Source organism: Chelonia mydas, chromosome 13, assembly GCF_015237465.2.
Source record: "Chelonia mydas isolate rCheMyd1 chromosome 13, rCheMyd1.pri.v2, whole genome shotgun sequence".
NCBI classification, from domain to species: domain Eukaryota; kingdom Metazoa; phylum Chordata; order Testudines; family Cheloniidae; genus Chelonia; species Chelonia mydas.
Genome location: NC_051253.2, coordinates 30,254,836 through 30,270,205, shown reverse-complemented (window position 1 = coordinate 30,270,205; position 15,370 = coordinate 30,254,836). Strand labels below are relative to the sequence as shown.

At 42.8% G+C, this 15,370-nt stretch overlaps 1 protein-coding gene across 14 annotated transcripts in view; it reads left to right on the top strand.

The window, feature by feature from the left end:
* The window catches only part of RALGAPB (Ral GTPase activating protein non-catalytic subunit beta), a 112,789-nt gene that overhangs the window by 49,282 nt on the left and 48,137 nt on the right, over window positions 1–15,370 (top strand). For 9 of the 14 annotated variants that reach the window (XM_043526610.1, XM_037877287.2, XM_037877288.2 and 6 more), the window contains 2 exons: window positions 12,205–12,406; window positions 15,017–15,184. In XM_043526610.1, the coding sequence (XP_043382545.1) occupies window positions 12,205–12,406; window positions 15,017–15,184 (370 nt within the window). Of the gene's footprint in view, window positions 1–10,217; window positions 10,254–12,204; window positions 12,407–15,016; window positions 15,185–15,370 lie in introns of all 14 variants that reach the window. The other 5 variants (XM_043526608.1, XM_043526607.1, XM_043526612.1 and 2 more) reach the window with 1 other exon arrangement.

Genomic DNA, 15,370 nt, shown 5'->3' with positions numbered 1-15,370 from the left:
CAGGAAATTGAGTCTTCTGGTAAAGATTCAAGTTCTAGTACAAAACAGTTGGAGAACATACTCTTTGGTATGTCGAGGCATTTGGATTCTGATCTGTTCTGTATTGAACTTGAAGTCAGTAAAAAGTCCCTTCTCCGCTTGCTGCCCTGCGAAATGAAGACTTTGAGCTCCATGACTCAGCCAGGCAGTCCACGTAGTTTGCTTTGTGCTGGCCACCTACAGACTGTTCACCTGTACATTAATCCAGCTTGCTGAAACCCCTCTTCTTCTTCATTCTGCGTCAGTATTGATAATTTGTGGCCTTTGCCTTTCGGCTCATCGCAATGGCTCGTATGCTTACGACTTGTCTGCACGTGAACTAGCACTTAAATAACTACATCAGTTGTAATTCACGCCTGTTGTGATATCAGTGCAGAAATGTTAATTTTTTTTTATTATTTTATAAAACTTTTAGTGCTCAGGAGGTCTTTTAGCTGCAGAGTGTTAGCCAGACATCCTCATCATATAGATGAGTAACACCACAGAGCTATGCTTCTGTGGCCATCTGATGGTTGAAGGACTTATACCTACTTTGTTGAATGGAATAGAGAGAATTTTGAAGTAACCAAAATAAGGGGGGGAAATTACCACTAGTAGCACTAAAATTTTACTTAATCCTTCAGACGCTCACACTTACAACTTTTCCTTTTGAAAGGATCCTGAAGACCTTTTTGTTTTCCAGAATTCTATACTTACCTTATTTGTATTGTGTGAGACACCCAGAATGCTTCAGCATGTAGGCCCCATATAAATAAAATGCTGTCTAGCTAAGGCTGAGAGACCATCCCAACCCGGGTAGACAAATTCATGCAAGCAGGGCTTGAGCTAGCATGCTAAAAATAGCAGTGAGGATGTTGTTGCACCAGCGGAGGCTTGGGCTTGCCACCCAAGCTCAGACCCCTGCCCTCCCTGACCTTTTGGGTCCAAGCTTGGGTGCTGGTCCAAGCTTGGGTGCTGGTCAAAGCCTCCACCAGTGCAGCAAGATCCACACTGCTGCTGTTATGAGTCTGTGTACCCGAGCTGAGAGGCTGCTGCCAGAGAGCACCACGGTATGTGCTGCCATACGAACAAGGTGCATTCTGAGAACTTAGGCAATTTCAAAAGGATCCCTTTACTAAACTTTGTGACACATCACTTCTCCCATCCTACAGTAGATTCCTTGTGATGGTCTTTATGGCTCTGTCTTCCATGAAGCAAGGAGGCAAAGAGCTGTCAGTCATAGCCAGTATAAAGGAGCCAACCCATAAATGTTCCCCCTCAGTTCTTTGTCTCCTTGTCCTGGAACTCCATACCTCATGACTCCGCTTTAATTTTTTTCTCTAACTCTCTCTCTCGTTCCATAGAGAAGGCAAGAATGAGAAAAATGTGGATGTTGGGGAGAAAAAGGGAGGGGAGGGTTGGACAGCAAGCAAGTAACCTTTCCTACAGATTCCACAGCTAGATCATGGCTAAAAGCATCTTGGGTCAAACAGGAAAGAATCTTCTAAGGATCCAGCAGGAAAACTCTGTCCCTTCCACCTAACCTTGTCATGACCAGAGGGGAGCTTGCGGTTAGCCTGCCTCCTTTGGCAAGCCTGAGCTGTTCCTACAGATCATCTGGCTCCTTCAACATGGCATGACTTTTCTGCTTGTTTAGGCAGCCAGCCTCCAAACTCCTCCCTGAGCTGAGAGCTCTCTGCAGTCTTTGTTTGAATGACAGATTACTAGCCACCACAGCAGCTAGCAAAGTAAACCCAAATGTAATGAGCCCTCACTGTTTTCAGGGGCTCTGTGTCTCTGATTTTGGACCCTCATTCACAATGAATGCAATCACTGCCCCTTTTCTGCCAGTTCAGATTAATCTTCACTGTCATTGGGAAAGCTTACAATGGTGCCCCTTGCACAGCTGAGTATAGCCTGCAACATCTCATAAGTTATTTTCAAACACTCCATTTTTGTCTGCTTCTGCTTTGGGGTATGTGTGGAGTGTCTTCCTTCAAGCAAAGAGTATTAGTGAGACTCCACTTCAGGGTAACTTCTGTATAATTCTGAGTACATCTAGAGTCTCATGGCCCAGGAGGATCCTTTGCCACTCTGCATTCTCAGGCCTATCTCTCAACATGGTCTCTTGCATTCTGACTCAGAAGCAGCAACTTGTCTGCTGGCTAGCCAAGATTCTTGTGCTTTGGGGGTCGTATGTCAGTTAGTGCATGAACTCAATGGACTGAGTTGCATTCCAGGTGGCTAGAAATTTCCATCTCTTATCAGAGATGGATGGTATTAAGATCTACTGCTTCATAATATGCACCCAAAAGACTTAACTTCCTTTTATGAAGTCTTGGGATAAAGGAGAGGTGATCTGTTCTAGATTCAGGCACTTGCTTTGTGGGGAAAGTCAGTTTTGTGTGTGTCTCATTCTCTAGAATTAGACCATGTGGCAGGTTCCCACTCCAGGGACTGTTCCTTGTCTGATGTCCAGTTCATCTTTGTGTCAGCAGAGTTGCCCATTAGCCGCTGGTGGCTAATTACCTGATCAGCAATAGATATCAGTTTCTCCTCTGTACATTGTAACTGCTTCAGTAATTTTAAATTCAGTGAGGAATTCTGTATGACTTTTTATGCAACATGCTGGGCAGCAGATACTTTCAGCTGTGCAGTTTGGAAACTCCAGATGGGTGATGCATTGGATCTTAGTAATTGTTCAGCTTGCTATCATGGCTGACTTAGAACAAATGCTTCCCCTCAGTTGTGTAATGTCAGCTGCTAACAGGTTTTTGTTGGGCATTTGGGAGACCTTGAAAGGATATCCCCTGAGTGCTACAATCATGGCTGAATCTATTTTCTTAATAGAGCTTTGCTCTGCTGACTTCTCCAGACCATGTGTCAAGTAACATGTAATGATTTTAACCCAGCCCTCTCGACAATTTATCTTTTAAGACTAAATTTCTCTAGTGCATGTGGGATGATATCCCTTGTGTCCGGTTAAATGACAGAGATTTGATTGCCTCTTGTAGTATGTCTACACTGTGATGATAAACGTATGACACCAAGTCTCAGAGCCCGGGTCAGCAGGCTTGGGTTGCGTGGCTATAAAATTGCAATATAGACAGTGAAAGACAGTCTCAGTGCATCAGTTGCCTTGGGGACTCTCAGGTTTCCCAAAAGTGCAGCTTCTGTGTGGAATTAAAATCTAGAGCCAGAGAAAATAGGGAGATCAAACTTCAACTACATATGTTGGGGAGCTTGCTGTGCCCTGCCTCTGATCCATGCAAGGGGGACTCCTCCTTCCAGTATGCCAGTCTCAGAATAAGTTGGCTACCTCTGCTGCCTCTGAGCCTCACTTCTTGAGGACCACTAAGAGGACGAGCCAAGATTCTTCTCATAAGATATCTGAAGACCGTGCTTTGAGTTCTCCAAGTAGGGAATCCCCTTCAAAGAAGTCACAGTTGCTGATAACTCCAGCCGCTCATCAGTCTTCGACCCAATACCTACGAAGCTGCTTGTTCCTCAGGTACCAGGGCACTTAAAGACTTTAAAACTATCTGTGTCTGATAAGCCATGAGGTGTCTCTGCTCACTCGATACTGAAGATGTTCACTCAGGCCCGTCTGGACTCTCTGAGCGTTAGAGACTCATTGTACTATCAGCTCCCACAATCACCATTACTTCGGCTCAGGCCATGAACACTGTACCCATGACACTCTGTGTATCACAGGAGTTTAGTTTTCCCTAAGACCTTGCTGTGTCTGAGACGCCTGGCTCACCATTGCTCAGCTGTGATCTGGTTTCGGTACCGAAGACTTCGAGATCCCCAAACACCTGTCCAGTACGGACAGTTTTACCTCATGTTTCTTCCAGTGCTCCACCATGTCAGAGTGATTTGGAAGAGGAAGACTTTGATGAAGGCCATGCCTTGGTTTCTCAAATATCTGTCCAAGGCTCTCCTATCCATCCCCAGAGAGGCTTTTTTTCCAGAGTGTATGAAGAAATTGATCTCACTTGTGAGAGATGTCTACAACAACCATCTTGTTGGTATGAGCACTCATACCAATGGATGCCTCAACCCATGCTATATGACTCACCCCCTTGGCCATACTGGGACCCCCAGCAGTCTTTCTCTGGCAGTTCTCTAGTGCCTTGAACACCTGACCGAGAGAGACCACTTTCATCATGCTTCCTCTCTAGGAGACCAGAACCTCAGGAAGAAACCATTGAGGAACAGGAAGCAATGGCTGATAGACGTCTCTCCATCAGCCAACAACTCCTCCTCCTCCTCATCCATGGATAAAGCGGTTATGCCACCTCTAACATCTCTGGCTGATGATTTTAAGCAGTTTCAGGATCTTGTCAAGATAGTTGTGGATTCTTTACAGATCTCTCTTGAGGACGTTAAAGAATCACATCATAAGCTTCTTGACATCTTTCATACAGCTTCATCTGCCTGCATTACCCTGTCTGTTAACCTTTGCAGGGTTCAGGGGGGCTCCATTATCTGGCACACCCGAGCCACAATTCTGCCCATGTGCAAGAGAGCAGATTAGAAACAAGTCCATTCTAAGGACTCAGAATTTTTATTTTCTCATACCTTTCCTAACTCCTTGGTGGTCGAGGCAGTTAATAAACATGGAAAGCAGCACCACTATATAAAGATCATAAGCACCTTGACCTGTTTGCTAGAAAATCATACTCACCAGCTGCTTTATAATTCAGAATCAGCAACTACCAGGCATTGATGGCAAAGTACAATCATACAAATTATACCAAGATAATCTCCTTTTATTGAGCATCTACAAGCAGAACATAGAGAGCTATTGCAGAATGCTAGCTGCTCGCCAGAACATCTCTCCAGGCCTCTCTTGATGCTGCTGATACTCCCACTCTGATTTCTATGATAGTAGTTGTGAGGAGGGCCTCCTGGCTTCAGCTCACGGGATTTCCAAAGGAGGTCCAGAATATGGTTGAAGACCTTTCTTTTGATGGCACTTAACTGTTTTGACAGCACAGACGAATCTTTGTACACGTTAAAGGACTCCAGGGGCCACTTTGTATTCTCTGGGGATCTATAACCTGCCCACAAGAGAGTCTAGTAATCTCAGACAGGGCAGAGATCCTGTCCTGCTTCCCAGCGTTTGATCTCTCACACTTCCACCTCTAAGCACCAATTTTGATGGGGTGGTTGAGGTCCTGAGCTACCATCCCTATTCACTGCAATGATTCACCTGCCTTCCTCCCTTTTTGGCATCTGTCTTTACCACTTCCGGTGGGCTTTTGAGCCTATCAATGTGAATAAGTGCATTTTGGAGATTAGGTTCCCAAAGGGTACCATCCACTTTACTTCTCTTCTGCCTGCCAGCACCCATTCCCCATCCCTCTTCAGGGACCCATCTCATGAGCACTTTCTAAGGTAGGAAATCAACTCTCTTCTACTCTTGGGTGCTATAGAACCTGTTCCCAGGCAGAACAGAGAGAAGGGGTTTTATTCCAGGTACTTCCTGGTTCCAAAAAAGAGAGGCAGTTGGAGACCCAGCCTAGATTTAAGGCTACTCGACACCTTTTGTGAAATTCAGAATGGTAACACTTGCAGCAATAATTCCATCACTGGATCAAGAGGACTGGTTCTTAGCCCTCATCCTTCAGGACGCATATTTCCGTATAGCGATCCACCCATCTCTCAAAAGGTTCCTATGTTTTATTGTCGGTTGTGGCCATTTTCAGTACAGGGTCCTCCCTTTCGGCCTCTCATCTTCCCCAAGGGACTTTTCAAAGGTTAGGGCTGTCCGATGTGTTTTTCTGCAATTTCTACCACTGACAGGGGCAAACACATAAAGGTCATGATGTACAGACATGTCATGCATGTTTTATACCAACCAACCAAGAGGGCAAGAGCCCCTTACCTCTGCATCAAAGCTGTCAAATTTTGGAATTGGTGCATATGCAATCAGTTAGTCATCACAACAGCTTACCTTCTGGGAGCTCAGAGTGTGACCATGGATACGCTTAGCAGGCACTTTTATTTCAAGATTGCAAGTGGGAAATAGATTCATTGTACTTTGGCAATGGGGCACCCCTTGGATAGACCTGTTTGCCAGAGCCACAAACAAGAAATGTGCTCAGCTCTGCTCCAGAGGCAGGCTGGGTTACCGATCCTTGGGGGATGCCTTTCACCTTCAGTGTCTTTTTGGGTCTACTGTACGCATTCCCTCCGACTCCTCTAAAGAAGGACAAAGCCAGAGTTTTCTAATTGTTCCAGTCTGGCCCAGACACACATGGTTTCCTTACTTTAGACAGCTGGCCACTTGCTCACTGATCACTTTCCGGACAACCCCTCATCATCTCTCCCAGGAAGGTGGGCAGATTCTTCACCCTAGTCTCAGTGTTCTTTGTCTTGATGATTCATGGGATTAGAAACAACCTATGCAGAGGAAATAGTGCCGTTACACAGCAGAAGCTGTCTGTGTGGTACTTACTTGAAAAAAAGGACAAGATTTGGCTGCTGGTGTGACCTCAGATGCATTCTACCAACAACCTCATTGCTGTCAGATATATTAGACTGCATCCAAGAACTGAAACACTTGGGTCTGTTGCTGAGCTCCATTAGGGTTCACCTGGAAGCCACCTGGCTTTCTGTCCCTTAAAGGGGGTTATTTTGTATTTCCTCACCCAACAACCATGATATTCCTCAGGGAACTTGGAAATCTCTACCTGCCAGCCAAATGTCCTACTCTGGGTTGGGACCTCAGTCTGGTTCTTAAAGGCCTTACAGAATCGCCATTTGAAGCAATGACTACCTGTTCACTCCTCCATTTATTGATGAAAACAGCATTTCAGGTAGCCGTTACGTTGGCTTGGCAAGTTGGGGAAATAGGGGCACATATGGCATGTTTTTCAAAGATAAGGTCACATTACAGCCATGCCCCAAGTTTTTACCAAAAGTATCTTCGGAGTTCCATGTTAACCAGCCTATTCACTTTCCTGTCTCTTACCTTAAACCTGACATGGGTAAGGAAGAAGTGCTGTTATACACATGCACGCACACACAATGTCAGGAGAGTCCTGGCCTTCTATTTTGACAGGACTAAATCTTTTAAAAGTCTCCCAAATGGTTTGTGTCGATCGGAGATCGATCAGAAGGGTCTGCAATTTCTAAACAGACTTTCCAAGTAGATATCCAACACTAGCAATGAACATCCAACTGCATTTGTTGTTTCTACCAGTCTCGCAGTCTCCAAGCTCCCTCGGGCATGCAAACTCACTCTACAAGGTCTATTTCTACCACAGCAGCCTTTCTGAAAAATGTTCCCATTATTGAAATATGTAGAGCCACAACTTGGGCCTCTGTATATACCTCTGCTGAGAACTATGCAATAACTCATGACTCTGCTTCCAGTGCTGCATTTGGCTCAGCTTTACTTTCTTCAATATTGGACTCTACTCTGAAGCACCCTCCTCCGTAAAGGGAGCTGTTCGGTAGTCACCTAGAGAGGCGCACCCGGAAGGACACTACTTCAAGAAGAAATGGTTACTCATCCTGTGCAGTAACTGTGATTCTTCAAGATGTGCCCATTTATGGGTGCTCCACTACTCACCCTCCTTCCCCTGTGCGTCAGAGTTCTCTGCTCTGGAGCTTCGTGGTAGAGAAGGAGCTGAGGGTGGTTCGCCAGCGCAATGCTGTGTAGCAACAGAGTGGAGCACGAGACCAAGTAATAGGTCTGCGTGGGCTGAACCAACACTGCTATGTGAAATGTGTGATGAAAGGTGCAGGGGGCACAAGCACACCTACAGTGGAGCACCCATAGGGGGGGACATCTTGAAGAACCATAGTTACTGCACAGGCTGAGTAACCGTTTCTTTTGGTTTGAAACGAACCTTTTTTAATCCACCGAACCAAAAACCCAGCTATTTGCTCAATGGCTAGCCTTTGTATTGAGAATATGTTGTAGGGTGCTGGAAGAGGAAATGAGCAAATGAAGGGAAATTATGTCCTCCCCCCCGCCCCCCCCCCCCAAAAAAAAAAAAAAAAAAGAAAGAAAAAGAAAAAGCTCTGCAGGATTCCAGAGGTACATCGTAAACCAGGCCACATACTGACTGTCGCACATGTCAGAGAAATACATATGCAGCTCTGACCGTTCCAGACAGTTCCTTCTTGACTGACCAGCAAAGGATCCCCTTTGTAGAGATGCTATGTGTCAACAGCCATTGTGCCAACCCTTCAGCCATTCTCAGACACACCTCACTGGATATCTTTCTGTGTCTCTAGTCCTGCCTTCCGATCAAGTCCAGTGCAACCGGCAAATGTCACCCCAACCAAGGAAGAAATGTGGGGTGAGATTACACTTACTGAGATGGTAGTAGTTCTCCTTGGTGTTCATCTAATGAATTGGAATTCAGTACCAAGACCCCTAGTGCACTGAGGGACTGAGGCTTGGTGGAGTCCCTAACTCTGCAAGCAATGGCACAAAGCTCTGCAGTAGTGCAGTTCCAATCATTGAGCTTAGCAGGAGTGTGGGTAGCCTGATCCACAACACAAAGATGGGTGTGCTGGCGCTGAGCTCAGCTACACAGTGCTCTTAGGCCTGTTAAGGCTCCATCTTCCAGGGCCACCCACTTGCTAGACTTCAGTGTGACACTCAAGAGTGTCAGAAGTAGCGAACTCCAACTCATTAGATGCACCCTAGGGAGAACCGCCACCACCTCAGTAAGTGTACACAGCATTGTGACCAAAAGCCCCAAACTGTCAGTAATTAGCTTATTTTGCACAGGTAGGCACTCTAGGTGGACTGAACATAGCAAACCAACCAGACTGCCTGCCTGAATTACAATGCCTAGAGTCTCCGTTTGGAAGCTGGAGAAGGGACTTCACTGTCTTTGGGGTCAGAACCTAGATACTTGGAGATAATGAGAGAGAGAATGTCCCAAGCCTTTGTCTCCCTCACAGTTCAAAGAACTGTGGGCTGTTTGGTCAGCAGTACTGGTTTTCAGCAGGGTGGCACATGACAGCCAGTAGAGAGACTTGGGAATGTGCTCTACTGCCTTCACAGGACAAAAAACCGTGAACTACAGGAGTTACACCAATCTCTTGCTAATGTGCTAAGACCAGGTGAATCCTGGAGGATGAGGGGCTAATTCTCAGCTGTGTATCCATGGAAGGTGCAGCTGAGAGGGTGAGCCACCAAGGAACTGGTGGCAACTCACTGATCCCAGTATGCTATAGAGCATCCCCTAGTCTGCTCTACAGTATTGTGACTGGTAACGTCCCCCAAAAGCCATCTGTCAGCTGGGGATTGCCGGAGTAGAATTTGCTCACACCATGCTCCTTTCTGGCTCCCCTCTGCCCTCAACATATGCCTTACTCTGGGGGATGTGATGTGAGGAGGTGGGGTCCAGCTGTGGGAATTCCCAGCTGTTTGTTTCCAGAATAGCACTGAAGAGATTGCATCTCAGCTCATGATCTGTCCCAAAATATTCAGAGAAGCAGTTTTTACAAGGTAAGTAATTTTTCCCTTACTGGTAATTGTTTGAAGTTTTCCCTCTTTTTTCCACCTTTCCTTGAGAATTGCATCTAAGGTGTTGAATCTTTGTCATTATTCTGCTACCTGTTTATTATTTCTGCTTTGGAAGCTTCTTGGCTGAGATGGAAGTGGGCAGGCTTGTACATTTATACTGGCCTTTGTTGAGGATTCTTTGTCATCTTGCTTCCTGGAAGCTGGAGCCATAACACTTTAGTATAAAGAATTTGTGGTTGGGGAAAGAGGAGAATTGGGGCAAGCAGCATTACTGGTAAGTAACACTCCCATGTGGGTTCACCCCAAGTAAGCAAGTCTTATGATACTGTGCTAGTGTAGTCCTGTAATACGCTTCATGTACAGCATAGTCCAGGAGAAGCACAGCTTGAGCTGGGATGGGTTAATACATTGATTTAAAGACCAAATGCACATTAATATGAACAAAACTGAACGTTATTAGTATTTTGTAGATTTCTTTGTTCATTGTTTTGCATGGTACTTTCAAAACCATAATTTTGGACCTGAATGCCAATTTCTTATGTGTTTAACAAGCTTGCTATGTCATAAAGCTTTTAATCTATTTTTTAAAAAAAGCGAAAAGCATCTTAACTTATATTACAATTTCACCATCTTTAAAGTATTTTATAACTACTGCTGTCCTTTGATTTGTTTCCATTTTATTTCTATTATCTTGCAGCATCTTTTATCCAAATTCTTCTTTCTTATAAATCTTGTAAGTAGGAACCAGTAGCTTTTCCTTAATTGCAGTCATGTTTTTTTTCTTTTTTCATAATCCCATATTTTTATTTGTAATGTCATTGTCATTGTCTCTTGTAGCTTTTGCACTTTTACTTGGGAAAGACAAGTAATTTTTTGTGTGTATGTTTTTTGAATGGGGAAGATTGTTGGCAAAAGCAAATTAATCTGCCTGAATCAGTCCCATCATTTATGTACTATAGTCTGTGATCATGTCATGAATTTCAGGACTTTGCACTAACCATGTTTTTGTTTTGTTTTTTAACTTAAAGCTTATTTTTATACAGACCTAGTGTTTGATTTGTATGCATTGTGCATGTAGTGTTTTTTTTCCAACTATACTATATTGCTGGATAGCTTATTTAGGACAAAAATGGCTCATGGGAAGATGCATAAAGATTTGTGCTTATTTGCCACTTATGCCATAAAAATCTTTAAGGTAACAAATATCAAATAGTTTACACCAAGAATTTTAAAAAGAAAAACTGAGTAAAGACTTTTGTTAGGAACTTTCTAAAAATTAACTGTCCATACACTTTGTAAATAATGTAACTGGCAAAGCATAATCAGGACTTCTGTTTGTATGACTTCAAACTCCTCACCCTTTGCAAATCTGATTTTTTTTCCTCCTCTCCCTCCCCCCCCCCCCCCCCCCCCCAGCATCCCAGGCCCTAAATTGTGTCTGTTACTGGTGGAACTCTGATGTGTTCCTACACAAAACCAAACCAGCCTGTATGGTTTTTGAAGTAATACTGGCATATGATTGCCTTTCCTAAAAATCACAAGCAATGTGCTGTTCCAGTCTTTGGGGATCCCACAGGGAAGAGTCTCTCCTGTTGCCCAGGGCGTACTCAGTACATCCTTCTTGGCTGCCACTCCAGAGGAAATAAGGGGGCAAGCAAAGTGACTAGCTTTCTCCATGTTGTGCACATGGCACTGACATAGGGGCTAGGAATATCTCTAAGAGGAATTCATAAACTACATTAGTTATGTCACTCACAGATATATTCTGCAGGAAAAGAAAACAATGCTAAAGAATGGCCAACCTCACTTAGGTCCATGGGGCTATCCAAAGCCATTTTGATAGTTTAGAAATGTTTGTAGGGCATGTTGAAGAGTGTATTTAAAAATTTTCATTAATACTATGAAGTAGCCACTAGGCAACTGCCCAGTTTTCTGGTAGCTGACACCTGGGACTGGCTAATTTCAAAGATTTCCATGGCAATTACAGGCACTGTGTGGTGGAGAGACCAGATCACAACAGCAACTTTCAACACATTCAGACATATCCCACCTCTCTCGCAGCCGTCCCTTTCACTCTGATATGGGTCCTGTCCTCTTCCTGACTTCTGGAAATAGGCAGGTGACTTGCTTCAACAGTAGAGGCCAGAGGGATAAGCTGGGCCAGAGTAGCTCTGTACTCAAGAGGCAGTCAAAAAGATCAGGGAGTCAGGAAGCATAAAAGTAGTCATCTGCTTTTTTGGGGAGGCGGATGGAACAACTTCAGATAGTGACAAGATATCTTAGGAGATGGCAAGGGAAATTAGAATGTCTAATTTTCTAAAGGGGAAGAGGAGCAGGAAGTGAGATGAGTGGAATGGTGGATCTTTTTGTGCACAAGGCAGGGAATTAGTCTGATGTGCACCAATGCGCACATACTCAGTGTAAGTGTACTCTTCTTCAGTACACAATGCTGAGGGTGAATATACCCAGACATAGGGTCTGAAGAATTAATATCACTCCTGTGTTAGGGAAGAAATCAAATACCCTGAAATAGGTTTTTAAATACAGGCATTGATTCAAATACAGTGAACTAGCAGCTTCATCATAATCACTAAATTTGACGTGATCTTTGTGTCCTGGATCCCATGAGCCTGTTTTGTATGTTGACAAAACACAATGAAAACTTTTACTTTTTCTCTTTCCAGCTATAGCAACCCAAGCTAGCATGGAGTTTCGTCGGAAAGGATCACAAATGTCCACAGACACCATGACTTCCAATTCCACATTTGATGCAAGTGAATTTCCTGATAACTATGAAGCAGGAAGAGCAGAGGCATGTGGAACGCTATGTAGGATATTTTGTAGCAAGAAGACTGGGGAGGATATACTGCCAGCTTACTTATCCCGGTACTAAAGTATCTTCCGGTTGCTTTATTGCTATAATTTTGTGGTGACAATCTAATTTATTTTGCGTAAACAGCATCCAGTTTGGTCCTGAATCTTGTAATGCTAATCAATGGATAATTGGTCTTTAAAGATGCTGCATCTAGGAACCTCTGTTTAATCAAGGGGGGATTTCTTGCCCCCTCTCACCAACTCAGTTATATTGGGGTTTTCTTGAGGATGCAGAATATATCCCTTTCTTTTGATGGCTTTATTTGGCTCTTCAATGGTAATCTTTTCTCTTGTCCACTATAAGACTAAAATTTTTTTACTACACAGACACAAGGCATATTTGTGCATTAGACATTGGAAGATGTTCCTATATGGTCTCCAGTTTTACAATAATGAAGCCACGTAGGCTTAAATTTGAATATGGAAATCTCATGAGATGTTCTCTTCCAGAACCATTGTGATTAGGGCTGTCAAGCAGTTAATCATGCGATTAATTGCTCTGTTAAACAGTAATAGAATTCCATTTATTTAAATATTTTAGGATGTTTTCTACATTTTCAAATATATTGATTTTAATTACAACACAGAATACAAAGTGTACACTGCTCACTTTATATTTAGTTTTGATTACAAATATTTGCACTGTAAAAAACAAAAGAAATAGTATTTTTCAATTCACCTAATACAAGTACTGTAGTGCAATCTCTTTATCATGAAAGTTGGAGTTACAAATGTAGAATTATGTACAAAAAAAAACTGCATTCAAAAATAAACCAGTGTAAAACTTTAGAGCCTACACGTCCACTCAGTCCTGCTTCCTGTTCAGCCAATCGCTCAGACAAACCAATTTGTTCACGTTTGCAGGAGATAATGCTGCCCACTTCCTGTTTACAGTGTCACCTGGAAGTGAGAACAGGCGTTCACATGACACTGTTGTAACCACTGTCACAAGATATTTACATGCCAGATGCTCTAAAGATTCATATGTCCCGTATGCTTCAGCCACCATTCCAGGGGACACGTGTCCGGCTGATGACTGCTTCAGCTCAATAACAATCCAAAGCAGTGCGGACCAACGCATATTCATTTTTGGCATCTAACTCCGATGATGAAAAAAGCAGAAGGTTGATTTGGTTTGGTTCAGGTCCTGTAGTTTCCTCATCAGAGTCCTACTCTTTTAAGACTCCTGAAAGTATGCTTCATGCATCATCCCTCTCAGATTTTGCAAGGCACTTCAGAGTCTTAAACCTTGCTTCAAGTGCTGTAGCTATCTTTAGAAATTTCACATTGGTACCTTCTTTGCATTTTTGTCAAATCTGCAGTGAAAGTGTTCTTAAAACAAACAACATGTGCTGGGTCATTATCTGAGGCTGCCATAACGCGTAATATATGGCAAAATATGTGTAAAACAGAGCAGGAGACATACTATTCTCCCCCACGGAGTTGAGTCACAAATTTAATTAATGCATTATTTTTTTAGTGAGCATCATCAGCATGGAAGCATGTCCTTTGGAATGGTGCCCGAAGCATGAAGGGGCATACGAATGTTTAGCGTATCTAGCACACAAATACCTTGCAATGCCTGTTCTCACTTTCAGGTGACATTGTAAATAAGAAGCAGGCAGTATTATCTCTCATAAATGTAAAGAAACTTGTTTGTCTTAGCGAAGAAGTAGGACTGAGTGTAGGCTTTAAAGTTTTATTTTTTCTTGTTTTTGAGTGCAGTTATGTACCAAAAAAGTTCTACATTTGTAAGTTGCGCTTTCATGATAAAGAGATACAAGTACCATAGTGCTATGAGGTGAGTTGAAAAATATTATTTCTTTTATCATTTTTACAGTGCAAATATTTGTAATAAAAATAACATAAAGTGAGCACTGTACATTTTGTATTCTGCGAAAGGTTCACATAACCAACAGGTGGGAGGGAAATATTTTTTTTAAAAGCAGGAATGGCAAAACCAAAACCTTTGCATGAGGACTCAATAGAAAGTATCGCAGGCTGGATAAAAGTAGTCATTTAAACCAAATTAGGTTTTTTATATTTAGAGTTTTATTTGCATGTTGCTCGTTCTTAATTTAGCAATATAAAATGGAAAGTAGAATGCTTTGTACTTTTTCCTTTAGTTTCCTAAATGTTAGTAGAAACAAATATGTAAAAATCTGAAATTCCACTAAGAAATTTCATACTTACAATATTTACCTATGCTGAAAAAGACAAGACCGGGGCCTTGTTAGCATCCTTACTGTGTGAACAACACAAATTTAAACAAAATTGGTAAGACTCTAACCTGTGCTATATTTGTGACCAACATCATCTTCCAATATATGAACTTCCACAAATCAAAGATGAAATGCTTTGATATGGGTATATTACTCCATCAGAGTTTGCAGTCTGAAGTCAATGGGATATGTGCTCCTAAGTCATTTAGGAGCATTTGAAAATGCCACCCTTTGGTTCATATGGATTCAGGAGCATAACTGTAGGCTCCTGGTTATTGAAAAATTTTGGTCTGTATTTTAATTTAAAAGGTTAAAAATAGGTATTGACTAATGACCAGTCTAGTTGCTAATGCAAAGGCTCTTTTTGTACAAACCATTTAATCCTGTCTTTCTCTTTCAGATTTTACATGCTTTTAATTCAGGGTTTGCAGATAGCAGATTTCATTTGCCACCCAGTGCTGGCCAGCATTATTCTAAACTCTCCTCCATTGTTCTGCTGTGACCTGAAAGGGATTGATGTGGTGGTTCCTTACTTCATTTCTGCCCTTGAAACGATTCTACCTGACAGGTAAATACTTTTTTCATGTAGATGTCACAGTTTTTCTTTTGACATGTTACTTGTGAATAGTTTTCACTAGTGCATTCAAAACGGTACCCTGAGGGTCACTGACCCAGTAAATCTAGGTTAAACAGCAACATTAGTGCTTGGTAATGACTCTGGCTTTATAACAATAACCATAGTGCACACAGCCTC